General features: G+C 45.7%; 1 protein-coding gene across 3 annotated transcripts in view; it reads right to left on the reverse strand.

The window, feature by feature from the left end:
* The window catches only part of LOC145343288 (protein WWC2-like), a 229,672-nt gene extending 203,828 nt beyond the window's left edge, over positions 1-25,844 (reverse strand). For 2 of the 3 annotated variants that reach the window (XM_080189431.1, XM_080189430.1), the window contains exon 1: positions 25,488-25,844. In XM_080189431.1, coding sequence (XP_080045557.1) covers positions 25,488-25,615 — 128 coding nt within the window. In that variant the 5' untranslated portion in view covers positions 25,616-25,844. The remainder of the gene's footprint in view (positions 1-25,487) is intronic. The other variant, XM_080189432.1, reaches the window with a different exon arrangement.
* Between the last annotated feature and the right edge of the window lie 381 nt (positions 25,845-26,225).

The following is a 26,225-nucleotide window of genomic DNA, read 5'->3' on the forward strand; positions in this document are numbered from 1 at the left end:
GAGAAATCAATAGCTAGCTTAACACATTCATACCTCCCACATGTGTGAAACTCAGCATGAACAGGACTTGATGGATGGAGGATTCAACTTCGTTTGGCAGGATTCTCTGATATCGTCCATTTATTTATTATTGTTACAAGTAGACTTACATTAACACAGCAATGAAGTTAGCATGAAAATCCTCCAGTTGCCACATTCTGGCACCTGTTCGGCACACTGAGGAGAATTTAGCATGGCCAATACATCTAACCAGCATGTCTTTGGACAGAGAGGAAACCAGAGCACCCGAGTAACCCACACAGACACAGGGACAACGTGCAAACTCCACACAGTGACCCAAGCTGGGAATCAAACCCAGGCCCTTGGTGCGGTAGGTCAGCAGTGCTGCCCCCATCTGTGGCCAACCCGCTGCAAATGAGAAGTGAGGATTTGATGTCGCAGCCAAGGCTCCAATCACTTTCAGCGGCACCAGAAAATCCCAGCTGTGAACGTAGCCAAGGTTTTTCGACCCTTGTCTGAAGTGGCAGCAATTAAGTGGCAACCGTAAAGCAAAATAAAATCTATGCTCTCTGAATTACTTGGTTGAAGGACAATTGGGGATGGGCAACAAATGCCAATATAAATAGAACCATAGAATCATTACTGAACAGAAAGAGTCCATCTGGCCCATCTTCACCAACTCTCCAAAAGGGCATCTTAGCCAGGTCCTCCCCCTGCCCTAACCCTGTAACTCTGCGTATATACCATGGCAAATCCACTTCACCAACACACTCTTGGAGCGTGGGAGGAAGCCCACACAGACTTGGAGAGTTTGGAATGGAATGTCGGTCCCTGATGCTGCGATATAGCAGTGCTAACTGCTGTGCCGCCCATGAAAGAATGAATAAAACAATTAAACAAAGTGATTTAAATGGGTTCCTATCACTATTTCATAGGCCTGCCTTTGCAGCACAATGCCTAGCTTGTGAACAGGCTTGAATTTGGGTTACGTGGATTAACAATGTTAAATTGTCCCTTAGTGTCAAGGGGATTCGAGTAAATATATCAGATAGGGCCTGGGTGGGACTGTGGTAGGTGCAGACGTGATGGGCCAAATGGCTTCCTTCTGCACTGTAGGATTCTATGATTGAATTTTATTTAATTCCATAGTGGGAACAATTGGGCCTCATTTGAATGGAATCAGAGGGCTGCCAGTCAGGGCTACTGGGTAAAAGCAGGGAATGGGACAAACTCAGTTGTTCTCGCCAAGAGCTGGTATAGATGTGATGGGCTTCAGGGACACCTTGGTTTTGCAACCATTCTATACCCAGTTGAGGGGAGCATACACTTAAATATCTCATCCAAAAGGTCAGCGCCATCAACAGTACAGCACTCTGGCAGCTTTGCACTTGAACTTCAGAGTTTTATACGCATCAGTTTTATATTCAAGTGTTTGAGTTTTATATTCTAGTCAGGCAGTGGAACTTGACCTCACAACCCTGTGACATAGAGTTTACTTGGGCACTGCTGGCAGATGGAAAAGGAGAAGATAACTGTGAATGCAACTTGTAAATGGGAAAGCGGTGTCTAATATATTTTAAGTAGCAATCTCTTTAAAAATCATTATTCTATCAATTACTAATTAATAATGGAATACCTGGGATGAATACATGAGCAACTGACAATGTTTAGAATTGAGCAAATACAAGAACACAAGAGGTAAGACAAGTGGGTGGCATGGTGGCACAATGCTTAGCACTGCTGCCTTACAGCTCCAGGGACCTGGGTTCGATTCCTGACTTGGTCACTGCCTGTGTGAAGTCTGCATGTTCTCCCCCTGTCTGTGTGGGTTTCCTCCCACAGTCCAAAAACGTGCAGGTTAAGTGCATTGGCCATGTTAAATTGCCCCTTAGTGTTCCCGGAATGTGTAGGTTAGAGGGATTAGTGGGGTAAAGATGTGGGGTTACAGGGATAGGCCCTGGCTGGGATTGTTGTCAGTGCAGTCTCGATGGGCCAAACGGCCTCCTTCTGCACTGCAGGGATTCCATGAAGAGCAGGATTACAGCCTATCGAGCCTGCTCCACCATTCAATGTGATCATGACTCATCTTGGGCTTCAACTCCAATTTTCCCGAGCACTCCCCCATCTCCTAATTCTCCGAGAGACCAAAGATTTGTCTATTCTAGCCTTAAGTAGCTTCAAAATGGAACGTCCACAAAATTCTGGGGCAGAGGATTACAAAGATTCACAACCCTGAACTGTGAAGAAATTCTCCTCATCTCAATCTTAAATGATCGCTCTTTAATCCTGAAACTCTGCCTCCGTTTTTTTTTAGATTCCGGGGCCAGCAAAGAAACCACCTCTCACCATCTACCCTGTCAAGCCGCTTCAGAAAGAATGTTTTTAAACTAGTTTTTCTGGTGCAACCAAGCCAGGTTTGTTGTTTAATTTGTGGTTATTTCTTATTGACCAGCTTGTTCTGTTTAACCTTTACTGGCCTAGGAATTGAGAAATGGCTGATCAATAAATCCTAATCAGAACATCATGATCAATTCAAATCAGACATCTGAGACGTTGGTATTTTAATAACAAATAGTGAAAACACATGTAACTTGCAGTCACTGAATGGGAATGGGAGCAGTGGTGGTTGAATAAGGAGTGGCAGTGGGACTAACTATACTCATTGGAATTCAGGAGGATGAGTGGAGATCTTATAGAAACATATAAGATTACGAAGCGAATAGAAGTTGGGAGGTTGTTTCCAATGGCGGGTGAAACTAGAATGAGGGGGCATATCTTCAAAATAAGTGGGAGCAGATTTAGGGCTGAGTTGAGGAGGAACTTCTTCACACAAAGGGTTGTGAATCTGTGGAATTCCCTGCCCAGTCAAGCAGTTGGGGCTACCCCATTGAATGTTTTTTTAAGGCAAGGATAGATACATTTTTTGAACAGTAAAATGAATTAAGGGTTACGGTGAGCAGGCAGATAAGTGGAGCTGAGTCCATGAAAAGATCAGCCATGACCTTACTGAATGGCGGAACAGACTCGAGAGGCCCGATGGCCTACTCCTGCTCCTAGTTCTAGTGTTCTAACGGCAACTAAATAGGACTGGGAATGACAGCAATTGGTTAGGGATTGGGAGTGGCATCCATGACAGCTGAACAATGAGCGGGAGTCGAGATGTCGTGGGTTATTGAACAACCTTCTGACTCTTAAATGCAGTTGCTACCAACTGAGAATAAGCTGGCACTCAGTAACAAAAGCAGAAAAAAAAATGAACTATTTTCCACGTTCCCTCCTTGTCCCTCAGCCATACTATCTCTAAAAACATCCCGAGTAGCTTCTTTGGGTGACGATGGTTAGCACTGCTGCCTCACAATGCCAGGGACTTGGGTTCGATTCCCGGCTTGGACGACTGTCTGTTTGGAATCTGCACATTCTCCCAGTGTCTGCATGGGTTTCCTCCGGGTGCTCCGGTTTCCTCTCACAGTCCAAAGGTGTGTGAGTTAGGTGGATTAGCTGCGCAAAATTATCCCTTATTGTCAGGGGAAATATCAGGGTAAATATGTGGAGCTATGGGGCCTGGGTGGGATTGTTGTCAGTGCAGACTTGATGTGCCAAGTAGCATCCTTCTGCACTGTAGGGATTCTAGGATTTTTTTTGAGCCTTTGTCACTCCCATTATTGCATGCAACCAGTCATCCCCTCATGCACCTCATTTCAAATGCCAAATATTGCTAATCAACCTTGGCTAATGCAACTGTCAAAGTCAGCCCCCCAAAGCAACACGGCTAAGAATTTTACTCTCGGGTTTAAATCATGGCCTCATCTTTGCTGGCCTCTATCTTTGTCCACCCTAATATCCCTCTGGACAAACAGGATTTTCTGGCCACGCTCACCCAAAACCAGAAATTCCCATCCAAGATCAATGGACCTCTGCATGGTCCGATCCCTGCCCGTTACAATTTCCATGGGAGGCAGGACGTAAAAGTTGCCCCAAGGCTACAGCCGAGGGCACAGATTCCTCTTACTTTACATGGATCTCATATTCCAAAATGACCCCCCTCACCTTCTCCGCTCCACTGCCCTCTCTTTTTTTAAGATTTTCCATGAAACTCACCAATTGTTTGGCCAAGTCTTAGTCCCTCCTTAGAATCCCTACAGAGCAGGAGGCCATTCAGCCCATTGAGTCTGTACTGACCACTTTCCCACCCTGGCCCTAGTCCTGTAATTCTTATTTACCCTGCTAATCCTCCTGACACTAAGGGACATGGCCAATTCACTGAACCTGCACATCTCTGGACTGTGGGAAGAAACAGGAGGACCTGGAGGAAACCCACGCAGACACAGGGAGGATGTGCAGACTCCACACAGACAGTGACCCGAGGCCAGAGTTGAACCTGAGTCCCTGGCGCTGTGAGACGGCATTTCTAACCACTGCACCTTGCGCCACCCTTCTTCGGGTGATTGTCCATTTGTCCTCACGCCTCAATGAAGTGCTGTGGTGCTTTTCCATGTGGATAGGAGCTGTAGAGAAACCAGCTTTTGTTGTTTTTGTCACGGGAAGGAGCTCATGGCTTGCTTCGTCTCCTAGCCAAGACCACCCGTGGAGCAGTCTCTGTCAGCCCATCAGCACCACACCCCCTCCCCCACCACCCATGCCCAACAATCTCCTACAAAAACAAGGTGGTGGAAATCTGAAATAAAAATGGGAAACAACAGAAATACTCAAGAGGCCTGACAGCCTCCTTGGAGGGGGAAACAGTGTTAATGGGCAAGGTTTGATGCCCTCCTTCGCAGCGAGATTGATGGAATAGAGAATGTTTAACCAGACAGGAAGGTGGTGGGGTTGGGGTCCCCGACGTCCTCCCTGGTAAAGTCTGTAAAGGGAAGGCCCTGGCCATCCCGTCACCAACTTAGGTCCTTAAGTAGACAATTAATGTCCACTTCAGGTTCTCAACCCACTGCGGCTGGTGTTAACCCAGCAGCAGACAGGGGCTCACTATGTGGGGAGCAGAACAAGCAAACCCCTGAGGGGGTGCGTGTGGGCTCTTAGGGAGTGGGATGTGGGGTGCGGGGAGTCCCTCATTCAACTGCAACTGCACTCAATGCTTGATTGAGGGACCCAGCGTTCGGAAGAGGAGGTTGGCTGAGAGCCACCCCTTGCCCTTTTTGCTGACCCCTCACCCACCTCCCTGTGATTTCCACCCGCCCCCCCCCCCCCCCCCCCCCCACCTCCACTCTTCAACCCCCTCCTGACATCACTCGCCTGTAGCCTTGAATCTGGCATTCATCCAGGCCTCAAGTGGGTGTCATACTGGTAGCAGCCATCATCTCCTGGTGATGCTGTTATTCAATAGAATTTCATCCTCTGATTAGCGGGTACTTACACTCTCATGGCCTTGATCCCAGGGATGGCCCTGCCATTGTTTAGCTAAGTGCCTGAGTGTCTGGCTCTCCAACCAGTAGGTGAAACTGTATCATCTCCATTAAATGGAGGTAATGGCCTAGTGGTATTGTCGCTAAACTATTAATCCAGAAACTCAACTAATGTTTTGGGGACCAGAGTTCGAATTCCGCCATGGCAAATGATAGAATTTGAAATCAATAAAAAACATTTGGAATTAAGAATCTACTGATGACCATGAAATCATTATCGATTGTCGGAAAAACCCATCTGGTTCACTAATGTTCTTTACGGAAAGAAATATGCTGCCCTTACCTAGTCTGGCCTACATGTGACTCCAGAACCACAACAATGTGGTTGACTCTCAACTGCCCTCGGGCAACTAGGGATGGGCAATTAATATTTGCCAGTCAGTGACACCCATGTCCCATAAATGAATAAAAAAAACATACAATGTTTCAGGTCAATGACCTTTAAGTGTGTCAGATTAACACTTCTGCATCCTCTTAAATCATCATCATATACTTCCTGTGAGTAGGAAACTTGAACCAGCATGTGGTATCCAGATAACTGAGGTTCTTCCGAGGCTCAGCAATATGGAGGATTATGGTGCACTTGGAGGATTATGCTTGCCAACCAAGATCAACTATAACAGCTGTATGTTCATTTTATCACACAGATTTCAAATGTGACAACAGCCCTTAACATCAAGAGCTTGCATAACTCTGGTTCCCAAATCCTTGCCCCAGCTTATTTCCCACTCTATCCAAACCACTCCAGAGAAATTGGTTCAGAAATCATGAAGCACAAGGACTCAAGAAAGCTGACTCTGAATAATGGAAGTGCATTGTAATAACACCACCAAATGGACACTGCATCTATTTAGCCCCTTATCACACCACTTTCATGATTATATCCAAGTGACTCTGAAGTCCACATATCCACTCAGTAACTTGACTGGCAAGCCTTTCATTTCAAGTGTTGAAATTGCCATGGCAAAAAAGTGGGTGCAGATAAAACTCTTCATAGCCATAACAGCTGGGCACATGACTACAGACATGGCTATAACTGAGTCCCAAACACGTTGCTTAAATCACATTCTGTTAGTGTTTCTCTTGGTCAACACACTTTACTTGGCTGCTTGACATTCTTTAAAGAGCACAGAGCTATGGATTAGTCAAAGTGCCCTCACCTAATGTTTGTCTCGTAACATTCTGCAGTGGATCTGAAAAGAGATAATGAAGTCGGCCACTCACCATGTTTAACAAGGGCTTCACTTCATTAACGAAAGTGCAAACAAGCCAATAGGCATTTATTACAATCAAACTACAGCCAGTTAACCAGATGAGGCATAAGCTGATTGCAGTACAAGCAGCCCCCCCCACACACACACACACGCACACAAACAGATACAAAAAAAAGAGTCCAGGCGGGCAATTTTTTCACACAAAGGGTGGTGAGTGTCTGGAACCTGCTGCCAGAGGCAGTAGTAGAGGTGGGTACAATTTTGTCTTTTAAAAACCATTTCGACAGTTGCATGGCTAAGGTTGGTATAGAGGCTACATGGCTTCGTCACTCAACTGATGAAGCAGTAGTGCTTTGAAAGCTTATGAAATCAAATAAACCTGTTGGAATTTAAACTGATGTTGAGAGACTTCTTGCATGGCTAAGATTGGTACAGAGGGATATGGACCAAATGCAGGCAATTAGGACCAGCTTAGTGGTAAAAACTGGGCGGCATGGACAAGTTGGGGAAAGGGCCTGTTTCCATGTGTAAACCTCTAACCTCTATAACACACACACACACATACGCAGGTACAAACACACGCACTTGTCAAGAAAGAAACCAGGCTGAATTCAACAAGAACCCTACGCATTTACCCTACCAGTTCCCCTGACACCAATGGGTAGTTTAGCACTATTAATCAACTTAACCCGCACATCTTTGGACTGTGAGAGGAAACCCACAAAGACACGGGGAGAACATGCAAACTCCATGCAGACAGCGACCCAAGGCCGGATCCCTGACTCTGTGATTAGATTTGATTTGATTTATAATTGTCACATGTCTTAGTTTACAGTGAAAAGTATTGTTTCTTGCATGCGATACAGACAAAGCATGCCTTTCATACAGAAGGAAAGGAGAGTGTGCAGAATGTAGAGTTACAGTCATAGCTAAGGTGTAAAGAAAGATCAACTTCGTGCGAGGTAGGTCCATTCATAAGTGAAATGGCAGCAGAGAAGAAGTTGCTTGAGTCAGTTGACTTCAAACTTTTGTATCTTTTCCCAAAAGAAGAAGGTGGAAGAGAGTATGTCTGGGCTGCACGGCCTCCTTAATTATGCTGGGTGCTTTTCCGAGGCAGCAGTGCTAACCACTCTGTGCCACCGTGCCTCACCATTTGATATAATTCTTCCAGAACGTTTAAAGTTTAGAATGCATTTATTCATGTCACAAGTAGGCTTACATTAACACTGCAATGAAGTTATTGTGAAAATCCCCTAGTCGCCACATTCTGGCACCTGTTCAGGTGGAATGTCATACCTTCCATCAGAACAATTGGCTGTTTCTTAATTTAACCTCTTTAAAATAATATTCATATCATTTGATTCCCTGTCTTACTGCTTTTTCCCAATTTTGCCAATGCTATTCTAATAGAATTCCAAATTCCAGTAAAATGGAGTTAAGTTCTATGTATCCTTTGGGAACCCACCTGGAATTGGCATATTCAACTATCTATATGATTTCCGCTGGTTGGTATTTCAAAGAAATGGTTAAAATATCAAAAGAATGTGATTTAAAATGACATTGAGTTATTGATGAGAGGAATTCTTAATGACTGCCTTCATTGACACTAGAACCAAGTGGGGACTTGAGAATCTGCATTTTTCTGATTGCTTATCACTGTTTCATGATATGCTAAAGTGCCTTCGAACTAAATAGATTCCTTTCAAAGTGTCACCACCATTGTTAAGTAGGCAACTCAGCAGCGAATTTGCAAACAATCAAGTCCCATAAACTGACAATTAACAATGCAATAATCAGCTTCTGGTATTGATGATTGAGGGATGAATGTTGTCCAAGACCACCGTTCGAAAAGTGCCATGGGAACCCAAACTAAAAAACTGCAGGAAGATGAAGGCATAATACTGTGTTGTTGGAAACTGAAACAAAAACAGAAAATGTTGGAAAATCTCAGCAGGTCTGACAGCATCTGTGAGAAGAGAATAGAAGCAATGTTTCGAGTCAGGATGACCCTTCGTCACAGCATCTTTGGTATGCAGTTCTCCTTCTGCAGAGCACTAAAGTATTCTATCAGTCTAGTTTATAGAGATAAGTGGCAGAATTTTACCACCTGATCCGCCCAAAGCTTGTAAGAGATCCCACCCTTAGCCAAAGGAGAATGCTGTTCTGCAAGCCTCGCCCACCCCAGAATCAGGGTGGGCGAGGTAGTAAAATTCCAGCCATTGAGTGGGCTTTTCCGGCCACACTCACCCCAAAGCTGGAAAATCCCATCAAAGTCAATAAGACTTTGTATGGTTTGCCCCCTCACCACCCCCCCACCCCACGCACACACACACACACACACACACGCACGCACACGCACACAGCTACAATTCCCTGGTGCCAAGGTGTGAAAATTCCCCCAATAAGAGTTGTACAGCAATATAAAAGGCCCTTCAGCCCATTCAGTCTACACCAACAATAACTGCCACTAAAATCACACTAATCCCATTTTCCAGCACTTGTCCTATACCCTTGAATGTTATGATATTTCAAGTGCTAATCCAAATGCTTTTTAGAGTCTGTAAGTTTTCCAGTCTCCATTAAGTTTCTGGGCAGTGCATTCCAGATTCTCACCACCCTCAGTGATTTTTTTTCTGAAATCCCCATTGAATCTCTTGCCCCTTACCCTAAAAGTTTGCCCTCTGGTGTTTTGGAGTGAGGCTTAGAACCAACAAACATGTGACTCACACCAAACAAACTGACGTTTGAGCTGAAAAGCCTTCTTTAGGTGGGAGAGGGTTAAAATAAAATGGTATTCCAGCTCCATAACTATTCATGCTGTGTTTTTGATTATCGCGTGTTCGTGCTCTGCCTGTTACCATGGTGAACGAATGCTGTGTTTGTGACCAGGGCTTTGTCTTCCTTCTCATCTTCCTTGACCTCACCACTGCCTTCAACATTGTCTGCCACAGCATCCTCCAGCATCTCACCACGATTGTCTACCTCCATGGCACTGTGCATTGCCAGTTTCACTGCCACATCTCGCATCATTGTCTCGATATATTGCTTCCAATAGCTTCTTCCCCTATGTCCACACAATCTCTACATCAAACTCCATTTTTTGACTCCTTCCCCTTTGTCATCTGCATTCTATCCTTTTGTGAAAAGAACACAAAAATAAGCGCGGGAGGAGAACACACTGCCCCTTGAGTCTGCTTCACCATTCGAGAAGATCACTGCTGATCTGATCTACTCCAATTTCCTGCCTATTCCCCACAACGCTTGACACCATTGTAGATCAAGAATCTGTCTGTCTCTGCCTCAAATCTATTCAATGACTCAGTCTCCACAGCCCTCGCGAGTAAACAATTCCAAGGATTCGTAACATTTTGTGAAAAGAAATTCCTCCTTATCTTGAATTCTGAAACTGTGTCCCCGAACGCTAGATTCTCCCACAAAGGGAAACATCCTTTCAGCATCTACGTCTGTGAAGTCCTCCCAACATCAAAATGCACTTCAAAAAGATCACTTTTCCTTTTTCTAAACTCCAATGAGTACAGGCCCAACCCGCTCAAGCTTTCTCGAAAGGTAACCCCTCCTTCCAGGAATCAAATTAGTAAACTTTCTCTGAACTGCCTCCAATGCAAATATACCTCTCCTTAGATAGGAGTACTCTAGGTATATTTTAATCCAGAAACACAAAATTAACTTCCACATGTGTGCAGAGATTCGGCCTCTTCTGCAGGTCCTTAAAGCTGTTGCTACTTTCTCCAATTTCTTGCGTGGCAACAAAACCAAGATGATCCTGAACTTCCTCTGGATAAATTCCAACAAAACCAACACTAATCCAAAGGTGTGCAGGTTAGGTGGGCTGGCCGTGCTAAATCAATGCTGAATTAGCAGGGTAAATACAGCAATGGGGCCTGCGTGGGATTGTTGTTGGCGCAGGCTCGATGGGCTGAATGGCCTCCATCTGCATTGTAGGGATTCTGTGCTTCTATAATTCCTTTGCCTCTCGCAAAACCCTCTGGAACTCCTCAAGCCAAAGAATGTGGATATTAGGGGGACTTTTCGATCCAAGGCTGAGTTACCATCTAACTCACATCCAATGTATCAGTGAGATCACATTCATTCACCTCAGAAACACCCCCCCCACCCATCGCTATCTCATCCTGTGTTGAAGAATCTCAAATTCAAGCATCTATTACATTGACATTTGATTTCTTAAGTACACTGCCTACCACCTCCATAAGCCGCACTCATACAAACCATCACGGCCCACATCCCTTCAGTGTCTAGACATGCCTTCCTTGTCATGATTACCCAGCTTACCCATGCAAATTGACTTTTGACATAATCAAACTCACTCTTAAATCCTCTTACAATCTTGGTCCACTGTGTACTGGTAATTTCCTCCAACTGTAAGCTCTTGTGCAAAGCCCTGCCTCTGTCAGGCAGCTTATTCTTACTTCTACACTATTGGTAACTGCTGCTTTGCCCAGCATGGCCCTGCTCTCCTGAATTCCTTCTCTACTACCTCAACTCACCAACGCTCCTTAGGCAGTGCCTTCCAAACCCACAACCACTGCCATCTAAACAGGACAAGGCAGCAGAAGGATGGGAACAGCACCGCCTGGAAACTCCTCTCTAAGCCACTTACTGTCCTGACTTGAACCTTTATTGCTGTTCCTTCACTGGGTCAAAATCCTGGAACTCCCTCCCTAACAGCACTGAGAGTGTTGGACACCACTTGGACTGCAGCAGTTCAAGAAGGCAGCTCACCGCCACCTTCACAAGGGCAATTAGGAATGGGCAATAAATGCTGACCTAGCCTGCAATGTCCACATCCCAGGAATGAATTTAAAAAATCCTTGGAACCGTAGGAGAACCCGCCAATTCGGCCCTCAGGCCTGCACCAACTACAATCCCACCCAGGCCCTATCCCCATAATCCCATGTATTTACCTTGCTAGTTCCCCTTACACTAAGAGGCAATGGCTAATCAACCTAACTTGCACATCTTTAGACTGTGGGAGGAAACTCACGCAAAGGCAGGGAGAAGGTGCAAACTCCACACAGACAGGGACCCAAAGCCGGAATTGAACCGGGGTCTCTGGTGCTGTGAGGCAGCAGTGCTAACCACTGTGCCACCGTGCTCTTCCTCTTTGCCATTCGAAGACCCCTTCTGCTGTGATTTTGTTCCTCCAACTCAGTATTTTCCCTTTCACCCACCTGGTTGGTGCCCATTGTTGATTCATCCCTAAAAAAGGAGGAATGCTGATACGGACTGCAAATTCGGTTAATGACGTATTGCATTCTTTTATTACAGGTATAGCTGTATTAATTCTAAGTGTAATGCAATGCCCCTTTAGGCAAACCAGCCTGTGAACTAAACTTGAGGCTTAACTGCCTGGTACGGCATCAGAAATACAAACAACTCTCGCAATTATCTGAAGCATTCTGTTGTTTAAATAATCAGGTACTCTATAAAAAGGCTTAAAAGGTAAAGAGCTGCTTAGAGGCAGTGTGGAATTTCTTGAATTAGCAGTACTCTCAGACTGAGTAGAGCTTAAAAAGGAACAACATTCATACACAAGACAGTATTCATTCTTGAATAAGGGCGCCAGCTCAGCTAAAATCACGGCCAAAGTCTTATAGACATCAACTAGTTTCAAGGAGTCCACCTAGTAAACAGTTCAATCTGTAAAGAGCCTTCATCACATTGCAGAGGCCCAGGGGCTCACCCAGTGATCACAGCCACCAAAGGGCTTCATCCCCACTGGGCCTCCACTGGAAGTGCAATGGGCATACACCAAAACACTGCAAGTTAGCAGGGGAAAAAGACACCGCCCCCCCTCCCCCCAAATGATTTCCAATGTCCTGCTTGAAGGCCATTCTCCCAACAAATCAGCCCATGGCAACCTAAACACTGAGATTAATCCTGTACCAGAATGGCAGTGGGGGGGGAAACCTTATTCGTGGGTACAATGCTCTCAAATTCAAGATCTATTTGCACATGTGGCACAGTGGTTAGCTTTGCTGCCTCACAGCGCCAGGGACCCAGGTTTCATTCTGGCCTTGGGTAACTTTTGTGTGGAGTCTGCACATTCTCCCCATGTCTGCGTGGGTTTCCTCCGCGTTCTCTAGTTTCCTTCTACAGTTCAAAGATGTACGCAACAAAAAAGAGAAAATGCTGGAAAGTTTCAGCATGTCTGGCAGCATCTGTCAGGAGAGAAAAGAGCTGACGTTTCAAGTCTAGATGGCCTTTGAAACATCAGCTCTTTTCTCCCCTTACAGATGCTGTCAGACCTGCTGAGATTCCTCTTTGGTTTCAGATTCCAACATCCGCAGTAATTCGCTTTTATCCAAAGATGTATGGGTTAGGTTATTTGGCCATGCTAAATTGCTCCATAATGTCAGGAGGATTAGCAGGCTAAATAAGTGGGGAAAGGGCCTAGGTGGGATTGTTGTTGGTACAGACCCAATGGGCCAAATGGCCTCCTTCTGCACTGCAGGAATTCTATGAAACTCTCACCAACTTGGGTGGAATAACATTATTAAACCTGGTTGCCCTTTACCAAATCTTTTCAGTCCCCCGTCTAGACTGAATAAATAGTTTAGAAATAGTCTAAGATCATTCCTGCGTGTAGATTTAAGGATGGTTCAAATGAAAAGGGGGGAAATCGCCTCACCATCTACTTCAACCAGAAATAAACATCTGCTGCCACCTAGATTGCCATGAGCGCCAGAGATCCTCATGGGTCCTGTGAGTTACTGTCCAATCCCCTTAAAACAGCAAGGGACTTTTCTCAAGTCTGCCCACTTAGCAGCACAGTGACACAGTGGTTAGCACTGCTGCTTCATAGTGCTATGGACCTGGGTTCAAAGAACAAAGAACAAAGAACAACACAGCACGGGAAACAGGCCCTTCGGCCCAACGAGCCCGCGCCGCCGTCCCACTGTCTCAGTGACCTATTCATGATTTTAGTCTACGCCTAATGTGCGAGGATCAGGGAGGTCCAATATAGGGACAATTTGTTACCCAATCAATCAGCCTAAAAGCACATCTTTGGGATGTGGGAGGAAACCGGAGCACCCGGAGGAAACCCACGCAACCACGGGGAGAACGCGCAAACTCCCACAGACACAGGCCCAAATCCATGTGTCCGCACAGCAACAGAGATAGTCAATTCCTGGCTTGAGCCACTGCCTGTGTAGACTCTGCATGTTCTCCCTGTCTCTGTGTGGGTTTCCTCTGGGGTGCTCCGGTTTCCTCACACAGTCCGAAAGACGTGCTGGTTAGGTGCACTGGCCATGCTAAATTCTCCCTCAGTCTCCGCAAACAGGTGCTGGAGCGTGGTGACTAGGGGATGTTCACAGTAACTTCATTGCAGTGTTAATGTCAGACTACTTGTGAAACTAATCAATAAACTAAAAAAAGAATTAGCTAACCTGAACTCAGCTCACAGAGTTGCAGAGTCTCCATGTGGGCACCCCTGATCTGAAACCCCACACTTAATATAAAGCCCAGTGTAAATCTACACAGGGAAAAAAAGATCACAATGAGCAAAAAAAAATAGTCTCTGCATGCTCCTATTAACCATTAGTGTCGCCATGGCGACCAAAAGAAATAGTGAATGAGAAAATCAGTGACGGGACACAATCTCATTCACACAGCTCCAAGTATTTGGAACCACTGGAACATGGAGGTGTGTCACTAACTGCAGTCAGTGGCAAAACAAGACTGTTGACATTGCAAGCTTCATACCAGTTTCCTAGCAATGGCTATCTTACACTGGAGTTGCACTTGCACTGTGAAGAGGGCTGGAAGCAACATGCTTTTCCTTGCTATGAAACCAGTCAAGCCACACAACGACCCGCGGCCAAAAGTATAAGCAGCCGTATGAAATCAAAATAAAATCCATCCGCAGCAGAGTAAAATTAACACGCATACCTGTTTGCTTTCTTAAATGAAAGAGTCATTAGCAAGGCCACCAATTTTCATGGAAAACAAAGGTTAAATCGCATTACACCCCAAAAACATTAATAAAGTTCATGCAAGTCTACTAAAATCAGAATTTGGCTTATTTCGTCATCCTCTCAGCAAATAAATGAGTTGCCCACATCAAACAACTTATTAGCTGAACAGGACATGACAGTATCAGTATAATCCTGGTTATAGGAACATTTCAGCAAAGAATCTTGCGCTCTGCGTTAACAAAGTAATGAAACTATGGCTCAGTTAGTAGAATTCAGGCCTCTGCGTTATAAGTAGGCAGCACAGTGGCACAATGGTTAGCAATTCTGCCTCACGGTGCCATGGACCCGGGTTTGATTCCCAGCTTGGGTTGCTGTCTCTGTGGAGTTTGCACATTCTCCCCATGTCTGTATGGGTTTCCTCCGGATGTTCTGGTTTTCTCCAACACTCCAAAGATGTGTGGGTTAGGTGGATTGGTCATGCTAAATTGTCCCTTGGTGTCAGGGGGACTAGCTAGGGTAAATGTATGGGGTTATGGGGTTAGGGTCTGGATGGGATTGTGGTCAGTGAAGACTCATTGGGCTGAATGACCTCCTTCTGCACTGTTGGTATTCTGTGATAAGTCCACAACTTGACCACAAAACTCTTGGCTAATTCTCTAGTGTAGTACAGGGGGAGTGTCACCATTCAGAGGAGGTGTTAAACTGAGGCCGTAGCCACCCTGTCCAGCGAATATAACAAAATTTCGCAGCTCCATTTCGAAGAAGAGCAGGGGTATTGCGAACCGTGTCCTGGCCAATATTTATCCCTTGATTATTATCAGTGCAGAACATCTGCTCACTAACATCCTGCTGTTTATGGGAACTTGCTGTGCACTGCTGTTCTCCCACAACAGCAACGGTTTAGTGGTATTAATCCAGAAACTCAGCTAATGTTCTGGGGACCTGGATTCAAATCCTGCCATGGCAGATGATGGAATTTGAATTCAATGAAAAAGTTTGGAAATACGAATCTACTGATGACCACGAAACCATCGTCAATTGTCAGAAAAACCCATCTGGTTCACTAATGTCCTTTAGGGAAGGAAATCTGCCATCCTTACCCAGTCTGGTCTACATGTAACTCCAGAGCCACAGCAATGTGGTTGACTCTCAACTGCCCTCTGAAATGGCCTAGCAAAGCAGCCAGCGTAATTAAAGGCCTCACGCACCCTGGACATTCTCTCTTCCACTTCCTTCCGTTGGGAAAACGATACAAAAGTCTGAGATCACATACCAACCGACTAAAGAATAGCTTCTTCCCTGCTGCGTCAGACTTTTGAATGGACCTTCCTTGCATTAAACTGATCTTTTTCTACACCCTAGCTACGACTGTAACACTACATTCTGCCCTCGCTTGTTTACTTCTCTATGAACGGTATGCTTTGTCTGTATAGCACGTAAGAAACAATACTTTTCACTGTCTGTTATTACATATGACAATAATAAAATCAAATCAAAATCAAAAATCAAATCAAATCAAAATCAGTTGCATCAATCGCTAAGAAGGCAGCTCACCACCACTTTATAAAGGGCAACTAGAGCTGGGCAATAAATGCTGGCTAGCAAGAAATGCCCACAAATGCATTTTAAAAACTGTGCTCCATTGGCTCTGAGTGCTTTGGGAGTCCCTGTGAGGTCATTTGAGGTGCTACATAAAAATGTCTTTCTGCCTTTAATGTGCCTAAAGTCTAAAGCACAAACAGAGGCCACTTGGCCCATCATGCCTGTGCTTGTTCTTTGAAAGAATCAAGCCCAGGTGTATCATAGCTTGCTCTGGCTCCTGCTCCAACCAAGACTGCAAAAAATTACCAAGAGTTGTGAATGGGGTCCAGTCCATCACCCAAACCAGCCTCACATCCACTGACTTTGCCCACACTTCCCACTGCCTCAGAAAAGCAGCCAGCGTAATCAAGAAGCCCCCACACACTGAACATACTCTCCCCCATCTTCTTCCTATGGGAGAAAGGTACAAATATCTGAAAATACATTCCAACTGATTCAAGAACAGCTTCTTCCCTGCTGCCATCAGACTTTTGAACGGATCTTCCATATATTAAGCTGATCTTTCTCTTCAATGTATCTGTAACTGCAACACTGCATCTTTACCCTTTCCTTCTCCCCTGTGTACAGTATGTTTTGTCTATATAGTGCACAAGAAACAATACTTTTCACAGTTAAGTTTCTTTATTAGTGTCACAAATAGGCTCACATTAATGCTGCAATGAAATTACTGTAAAAATCCCCTGGTCACCACACTCAGGCCCATGTTTGGGTTCACTGAGGGAGAATTTAGCATGGCCAAGCACCTAACCAGCATGTCTTTTGGAGTGTGGGAGGAAATAGCAGCTCCCAGAGAAAACCCACACAGACACGGGGAGAATGTGCAGACTCCACACAGGCAGTGAACCAAGCCGGGAATCAAACCCAGATCCCTGGCGTTGTGAGGCAGCAGTGTTATCCACTGTGCCATCGCACTGCCTCAATACACGAGACAATAGTAAATCAAATCAAATCAGTTCCTCCTGTTTCCCTGCACGTTTTCTTTCCTTTTACACACATATATTCAATTCTCTTTGCAAAGTTGTTACTGAATCTGCCTCCACCATCCGTTCTGGAAGTGCATTTCAGATCATAACAAATCACTGTGTGAAGTGTTTGCTCATCACCCCTTGGATCTTTTGGCAATTACCTCATGTTTATGGAAACAAAATGACAAAGGCAATACCATAAAAATAATGTGTACTAGCACTACCACTGGCACAGTGCCAAATGCATCTTCTTCATTGTGACCAGGCTGAGCAGACTACAGCTGTACAATTCCACTACCTGAAGCTTGACCCTGTTTCATTGCCAATGCGTAACAGGTGCAATGCTTCACCATTGTGGCTGCTACTCTTGTACGTGTCAACAGCTGGGTAAGGATTCCGCAGCACAAAGAAAAGTTTTCACTTTGCTTCAAGTATCCTGCAGGGAGCACCAACGCAATCCAGATGACGAAAGCCTCAATTCACTTTCACACAACAGGAAGATATGGTATACTCCCACTGATGCCCCACATGCTGTTGTCTATCTACCTTTTCTTTCTGTCTCCAACTCAGCTCATTTGCTGCTGAAACTTTCTTCCACGCCTTTATTACTGCCGAATGTGATTATTCCAATGTTATGTTGGCCAGCCTCCCTGCTAATACCTTCCATTAATCTTGAGCTCATCCTAACACAGCAAGTCCCATTCTGTGCTCATTAGGCTCCCGGTCTAGCAACCTGCCAATATTAAATTTCTCATCCCTGTATTTGAACCATTTTTGGCCATAGCCCTCCCTATCCTTACTTGAGAAAGGACATACTGGCACCAGAGGGGGTGCAGAGGAGATTCACTAGGTTGATTCCAGAGTTAAGAGGGTTGGCTTGTGAGAAGAGACTGAGTGGACTGGGGCTATACTCATTGGAATTCAGAAGAATGAGGGGAGATCTTACAAAAGCATATAAGATTATGAAAGGGAATAGATAAGATAGAAGCAGGGAAGTTGTTTCCACTGGTGGGTGAAACTAGAACTAGGGGGCACAGCCTCAAAATAAGGGGAAGCAGATTTACGACTGAGTTGAGGAGGAACTTCTTCACACAAAGGGTTGTGAATCTGTGGAATTCCCAGCCCAGTCAAGCAGCTGAGGCTACCTCACATTGTTTTTAAGGCAAGGATAGATACATTTTTGAAGGAATTAAGGGTTATGATGAGTGGGCGGGTAAGTGGAGCTGAGGCCATGGAAAGATCAGCCATGATCTTATTGAATGGTGGAGTAGGCCTGAGGGGCCAGGTGGCCTACTCCTGCTCCTAATTCTTATCTCGTAACCAAAACGCCCTCCAATATTTCAGAGTTCTTCCAATTCCGTCCCTGATTTCCCTTGCCTGACCACTGATCGATATGTTTTCAGCTGCATTGGCCTCTGGAGCGGCACAATGGCACACAGGTTAGCAATACTGCCTCAAAGCAGTATAAAATTATGAAGGGCATAGATAGGGTGAACTGTGGGAAACTTTTTCCCAGGTCGGAGGTGACAAACACAAGGGGTCACAGGTTCAAGGTGAGGGGGACAAGGTTTAACACAGATGTCAGGGGGACGTATTTTACACAGAGGATGGTGGGGGCCTGGAATGCACTGCCAAGCAAGGTAGTAGAGACGGACATGCTGGGATCATTTAAGACTTATCTGGATAGCCACATGAACGGACCAGGAATGGAGGGATGCAAACGAATAGTCTAGTTGGAAGCATGAGCAGCACAGGCTTGGAGGGCCGAAGGGCCTGTTTCCTGTGTTGTATTGTTCTTTGTTCTTTTGTTCTGAAGTGCCAGGGACCTGGGTCTGATTCCTGGCTTGGGTCACTGTCTGTGCGGAATTGGCACATTCTCCCCGTGTCTGGGTGGGTTTCCTCCCACAGTCCAAAAGACGTGCTGGCTCAGTGCACTGGCTGTGCTAAATTCTCCCTAGTCTACCCGAACAGGCACCGGAGTGGGGTGACAAGGGGATTTTCACAGTAACTTCATTGCAATGTTAATATAGGACTACTTGTGACACTAATAAATAAACTTTAAAGCATGCTGCAAAATTCTTCTCTAAATCTCTCCCTCACTCCTTCTTCCTTTGAAACACAGCGTAAAGCCCACCTCTTTCACCTGTCCGAATATCTTGTTACAAGGCTTAGTGTCAGGCTTTTTCTGATCACCCTCCTGTGAACATTCTTGAGATGTTTTGCTACATTAAAGGACAAGTAATTGCTGTTGTTGTGCTCATTAGCCTATGCACAGCAGATTGCAGCCACTCTTCGTCACATGGGAAAATGAGAAGGATACCCCAAATGTAATTATTTTTGTACGTTCCCGCAATGATTTCAGCACAGCAGTGTTCATCTCAACTCAGCCCTCTTAACCATGGATGACAGGTATCAGATTAAATACTGGGAGCCAACTCCCTGAGTGGAGCCAAGGGAGAGCACAGGGGGATGTGGTGGTGTAATGATAACATTACTGGACTAATAATCCAGAGAGCCACACTAATTCCTCAGGGATAGGGGTTCATATCCCGCCCTAACAGTTGTTTGAATTTAAAGAAAACTCAAGTAACAAACATGGAATATAAAAGCTGATTTCATTAATGGAAGTCACAAAGCTACCTCTTTTTTGTTAAAAAATTCATCTGGTTGGGTGGCACAGTGGTGCCTTACAGCTCCAGAGACAGGGATTCAATTCCTGGTTTGGATCACTGTCTGTGCGGAGTCTGCATGTTCTCCTCGTATCTGCACGGGTTTCCTCCAGGTGGTCCGGTTTCCTCCCACAGTCCGAAAGACTGTTAAGGTGCAATGGCCATGCTAAATTCTCCCTCAATGTACCTGAAGAGGTGTCAGAGTGTGGCGAATGGGGAATTTTCACTGTAGCTTCATTGCAGTGTTAATGTAAGCCTACATGTGACACTAATAAATAAACTTTAAAACTTTAATGTCCTTTATTCAAGAGGCAGCTGGATATAGCACTTGGGGTGAATGGGATTCAAGGTTATGGGGAAAAAGCAGGAGTAGGCTATTGAGTTGGATGATCAGCCATGATCGTAATGAATGGCGGAGCAGGCTTGAAGGGCCAATTGGCCTCCTCCTGTCTTCTATGTTTCTATGTTTAAGGAAGGAAATCTGCCGTCCTTACCTGGTCTGGCCTACATGTGAGTCCAGATCCACAGTAATGTGGTTGACTCTTAACTGCCCTCTGAAATGGCCGAGCAAGTCGCTCAGTTCAAGGGCAATTAGGGATGGGCAATAAGCCAGCATTTGTGGTCCATCCCTGATCGCCCTTGAACTGAGTGACTTGCTAGTCCATTGCCGTTGCCAGCATCATCCACATCCCATAATAGGGAGGAAGGAAAAAAGATCCTGATCTGAAGTCCAGTCTAAAACAGAGGCAGTATAAAATGCAGCTTAAGAATGCAAAGCTGGTACAATTTGTGATGGTTTTTTGGGAGATTTCCACTCTCTTTTTAAAATGAAGTTTTCCCTCCCCCATGCAATGAAACGGATGTGCTCGCTCCTACACTGAATGGATGTGCTCACTCCTACTCTATACGGATGTGCTCACTCCTACACTAAATGGATGTGCTCACTCCTACACTAAATGGCTCTGCTCCACACTTTTTGCTACAGTTACTGACTGACCCCCATCAGCACAAACACACAATCCAGATTTAAAACAATTTGTGCAGACACAGTGAACCCTAATGAACAGCCCCTAAGCTAATGTAACCGCAACACAATAAATCAGTCCGTCAGATGACCTTCGCAACAAGGCAGTAAACGTAGAGAAACCGTCATGTGAAGTGCAGTCGACTCAAAAACCTTCAGAAGTGCTGAGCCTGGTGTCTGCGTTGCAATCGATCTGAGTGTCAGAGAGTCCTATCACGAGAACAAAGTGCGACCGAAACTCTTAAAGAAAGGCTCGCATTTATAGCAGCATCCTCCACAACCTCAAAACGTCCCAAAGTCACTGTAGGAAATGTGGCAGCTGACTTGGGCACAGCAAGATCCCGCAGCAATATGATATTAACCAGATAATCGATTTCAGTGATGTTGGCCACAGGCCAGGAGATCCAGGCAACTAACTGCCCCTGTCCCCTGCCCCAAACCCCTCACCCTTCAAAATAGTACCATGGATGGTCCCACCTAAAAAAATGGCACCCCCTAACAGTGTGGCACACCTTCTGTATTGCAAACTCTCCTAGTTTCTTCTATTCATGTGGAATCACTGGCTATGCCAGCATTTACTGCCCATCCTTAATTGCCCTTGAGAAGATCGTGGGGCTGCCTACTTTAACCACTGAAGTCCATGTGGTGTAGATACACTCACAGTGCTGTTAGGGAAGGAGTTCCAGAATTCTGATCCAGCGACAGCGAAGGAACGGCGATATATTTTCAAATCAGGCTGGTCAGTGACTTGGAGGGAAACTTATAGGTGGGTGGTGTACTCATATATTTGCTGCCCTTGTCCTTCTACATGGTAATCGTTGTGCATTCGGAAGGTGGGTTTATAAGATGTAAGGAGCCCTACAGAAATCCTGCATTGCACCTTGCAGATGGTACATACAGCTGCTACTGTGCTTTGGTGATGGTGGAAGTGAATGTCTGTGAATGGGGCGCCAGTCCAGCAGGCTACTTGGTCCTGAACGGCGTCAAGCTTCTTGAATGTTGACGGAGTTACACTCATCCAGGGAAATGGAGAGTATTCTATCACATTGGTACCCTGAAGATGGTGGGCAGGCACTGGGGAGTGAAGAGGTGAGTTACTCGCCACAGAATTCCCAACCTCAATGTAATCAGGTCACTGGAACTGGAGTTTGAATCCCAGAATTGTTTCCCTCCACAAGCACATAATAGGTAGAAGCAGGAGGCCATTTGGCCCATCAAGTAGCTTTGCCATTCATTGAAATCATGACTGATCTGCAATGATAATCCTCAACTTTATCTTCCTGCCTTATCCCCATGACCCTTGATTCCTTTACTGATTAAAATTTGTCTACCTCAGCCTCGAACATCCTTAACAACCCAGCCTCACCAACCTCTGCGGTAAAGAATTTGACAAATTCACTACGCTCCAAGAAGAAATTCCCTCTCATCCCTTGACACAAATGGGAGACCCCTTATTTTGAGATTATTCCCTCTGGTTCTCAACTCTTACACAAAGGGGAAATAATCTCTGAGCATCTACCCTGTCAAGCCCCCTGAGAATCCGATGTACAAGAATCACAAAAACAGAAGGAGGAATAGCCTCCAGGCCCTTCAAACCTACCCCGCCATTCAATAAGGTCACCTCTCATTCCTCTAAGGTCTAATTTCTTCTAACCCTCAAGGGCAAGGGTGCCTCAGTTGACCGCATGATTATTTACCTGCTCCCTCTGACCATGCTTTCACGGTCACCCATTCTCCTTCAGTTTTTTTGTAATAAAAATCATCCCCGTCTTGCTTGTTTCGCATACAACGTTGAGGAAGGTGCATCAGACAAACAGAAGCCAGCATGGGTGTCGGTTCTGACACCGGGGAGGGGGGTGTTGCTATTTCCCACGAGCGAGATTTGAAAGTTTCAGAGTGCAACACCTTACACTAAGAGGCACTGGGAAACCCACAGTGGGAGCAGGAAACATAGAATCCCTGCAGTGCAGAAGGAGGTCATTCAGCCCATCTAGCCTGCACCGACAACAATCCCACCCAGGCCCCTTCCCCGTAACCCCACAGATTTACCCTGTTAGTCCCCTTGACACTGAGGCAATTTAGTATGACCAGTCAACCTAATCCACACATCTCCGGACTGTGGGTGGAAACCAGAGCGCCCGGAGGAAACCCACGCAGACACAGGGAGAATGTGCAAACTCCACACAGACAGTGACCCCGAAGTCGGAATTGAACCCAGGTCCGTGGCACTGTGAGGCAGCAGTGCTAACCACTGTGCCATCGTGCTGCCCACATAGGGCCGCCCTTCTTCCACTTAGTAGCAATTTCAGAGGTGCCCGTTGCTGGATTCCACTGAAGCCTTAAAGCAACAATTAACAGAAGAAACAGTACCACGCCCCACCCTCCCGAGAGCTCAGAACATCTTCAAACGTATAAAAAGGGAACTCGTAGAATCCAAACATTCCCTTCAACAAATAACTGTATCGATATTGAACAGAAACCCGCAACCAAGTGGTTGATGCATTTTATACAACTCAAAACCAGAAAGCAAATCACTGAAATAAAATTCCAATCCAATTTATCCAAGATTCAGAACTCCTGACCCATTTGCATCAAAGCTGTGCTGAACTTTTCCAAGTGAAACTTGGCTGGAATTAGTTTGTGGATTTTTATCCCCTCAGACTCAGGGTGATCGGATATTTGGGGGAATTAACTTTGCGTTTTCAGCTGAAGTTCCAGCTGGAAAAGCTACACAAATCCACACCCATTCCACACCAGGCACACACTGCCCTAACAACCCCCCTCCAACCCACCCCCAACTCCCCTAACAAACCCCTCCCAACTCCTCCCCAACTCCACAACCCATTCCCACATCAGGTACACACTGCCCTAACAATCCCCCGCCCAACTCCATACCAACAGCACACCAGTTCCACAGCAACATCTCTCCCAGATGCCCAACTTGTCCACTGCCTGCTTCCTGCATCCCAGTGTCTACCCCACGTCCCCTCAGAAGGGGGAGGGGGGGTGGAGAAGGAGGAGTGGGAGGGGAGAGGAGGGAATGGATGCAACGGAGAGTGGAGGGCGAGTGAAGAGGAAAGGCAAGGGAGAGAGGTGAGGGAGGGAATAATAGGATGAGGCCTGAGAGAAAGGAGATGGATGAACGAGGGGAGAGGGCTGACAGAGTGAAGGGTGTGAGCGAGGAGATGGGAAAGTGAGAGGGAGACAGTGAGGAAGAGACAGAGGTATGAGGAGGGAGGGGTGAAGGTGGGCGAGTATACTTTATAGCTGCACCATGCATGATAGATTTTCTTTGCACTTAGTGTGGCACAGTGGCTAGCACTGCTGCCTCACAACACCAGGGACCCGGGTTCAATTCCTGGTTAAAGTCACTGTCTGTGTGGAGTCTGCATGTTTTCCTCATGTCTACGTGGGTTTCCTCCTGGTGTTCTGGTTTTCTCCCACAGTCTGAAAGACATGCTGGTTAGGTGCATTGGCCATGCTAAATTCTCCCCCAGTGTACACGAACAGGCTTCGGAGTGTGGCGTCTGGGGGAATTTCACTGTAACTTCATTGCGGTGTTAATGTAAGCCTATTTGTGACTAATAAATAAACTTTAAAGTGGGGTGAGGGAGAGGTATGAGGGAGGAGGACATGGGTGATGGAGATGTGTGGGAGAAGGATCAGGGAGAAGTGGAAAGAAGGATAGGGATGGGGAAAAGGGTCTGGGAGAGTAAGGGGTCGAGGATGAGTGGAAAATGGGAGGGAGTGGGGAAAAGGGCAATGTGACCTGAAGCTCCCCAGCTGAAGGCATGTCTGTTTTTTCACAATGACTCAAGATTCAGTTCACAGGGGGCCAACTCAGTCCACATAAAGTGGCAGAAAGTTGTGGGGAAGGATGTTGGGATCCATTACGTATGGAGCAGGGTTATCCAAATAGTAAATACTTTGATGAATAAACCCCCTGCCCCCAGGAGCAATCACCTTCAACACAAAATCCCTGCTAGAGTTTCATTGGACTTGTCTTCTGGGTTACCTGTGAGAAGATCTGAACCTGCTCCTCTTCAGCCATGTACAAGAACTCAAAACCCTTCTTTAGAACATCCTCACACATCCCAGAGGTTAGTATCCATACCCACCCCCTCCAGCCCTCTTTTAGAAAAGAAACCAAAAAGTTTGGGGGGGGAGGAAGAACTTATGCAAACTTTGTGTTACAGTTCAGAGCAGGATACAAGTCACTCTCAGTAATAAGATACCTTTAGGCAAATGTGTTTTCTGATGAGGGGAGAAGGGGGTCACACATGAAGCAAAACACTAATAAATATATTATAGATTCACTTTAACCAGGAAATCTTCAAGAAGACAAAAATCTAAACTATTCAATTAAAAAAAGTGTGGAGTAATTGGGGAGTTGTATGGATGGGAGAATTTTTTTTTGCAGCCCAAAGTATGGAAAGTACAACATGTTGAGTATTCAGGGAGTAAAAATTCACTATTTGAATCAAAAAAAAGAGGAGTGGGGGGCGGTGGTGAAGGGTGGGTTTTAAAAAGCATTCGCATCCTGTGCAGTGCCACTGCGATCTGTCCGGGACTCACTCACTCTCCAGCCACTGCCTGCTGCCTGTTAATCTTTGTTAAGTTACAAAGTGCTCTCCTTACCTGTCCCGCGGGTCGATCCAACTCGTCTGCTTGGTGTTGTGGTCAATGTAAAAGACTTTCCCGTCGTAATCTCTCGCTTCTTCCCAACCATCCGGCAAAGGGAGCTCTCCATTGCCCTTCCTATGCATGTTGTAATACTGTAGGAGCCTCCATAGGTCCGGGGAGCAGGGGAAAGGGAGGAGGGGGAGAGAGAATTAAAGGGATGAAAGGGGGCAGCAGGGAGAGGGGGGAGGGATGCTTTCCTTTTTAAAAAAAAATACAAGGAGCCTCTCTGCGATCATTCACATCCTTATAACGATCTGGTCCTCCATCTTAACTCCATCCAGGAATCCCTACACACACAAGAAAAAAATCTTCTTGGCTCTCCCAGCTGGATTAGCATACATTTCATTTGCATACAAATTCCTCCCCTCTAGATCTCATCAAATATTAATACGGCCGGCACACCGACTTCCTCCCACAGAGATGTGCCCAGTTCCCTGTGTGATTGTAGTCAAAGCTTCTCCTGTTTGCTTTTTTATTAAAAAAAGAAACCTAGCAGAAAACTATTTTTTTTTCTGTGTGTGTCTTAAGTTATCTGGATGAAATTTGAAAGGGGCGGAATGCTACACATGCCTTTGAGTCACCCCCTTCCTCCCATACCGGTCTCAGGCAATTCTTAAATTGTATCTTTTTTTTTGCAGATAGGTATATCTGTTACGAATGCATTCCACCCACCTTTTCATATACAGCATGGGT

Source organism: Carcharhinus amblyrhynchos, chromosome 5 (assembly GCF_965287045.1).
Source record: "Carcharhinus amblyrhynchos chromosome 5, sCarAmb.v2.hapA, whole genome shotgun sequence".
Taxonomy (NCBI): domain Eukaryota; kingdom Metazoa; phylum Chordata; class Chondrichthyes; order Carcharhiniformes; family Carcharhinidae; genus Carcharhinus; species Carcharhinus amblyrhynchos.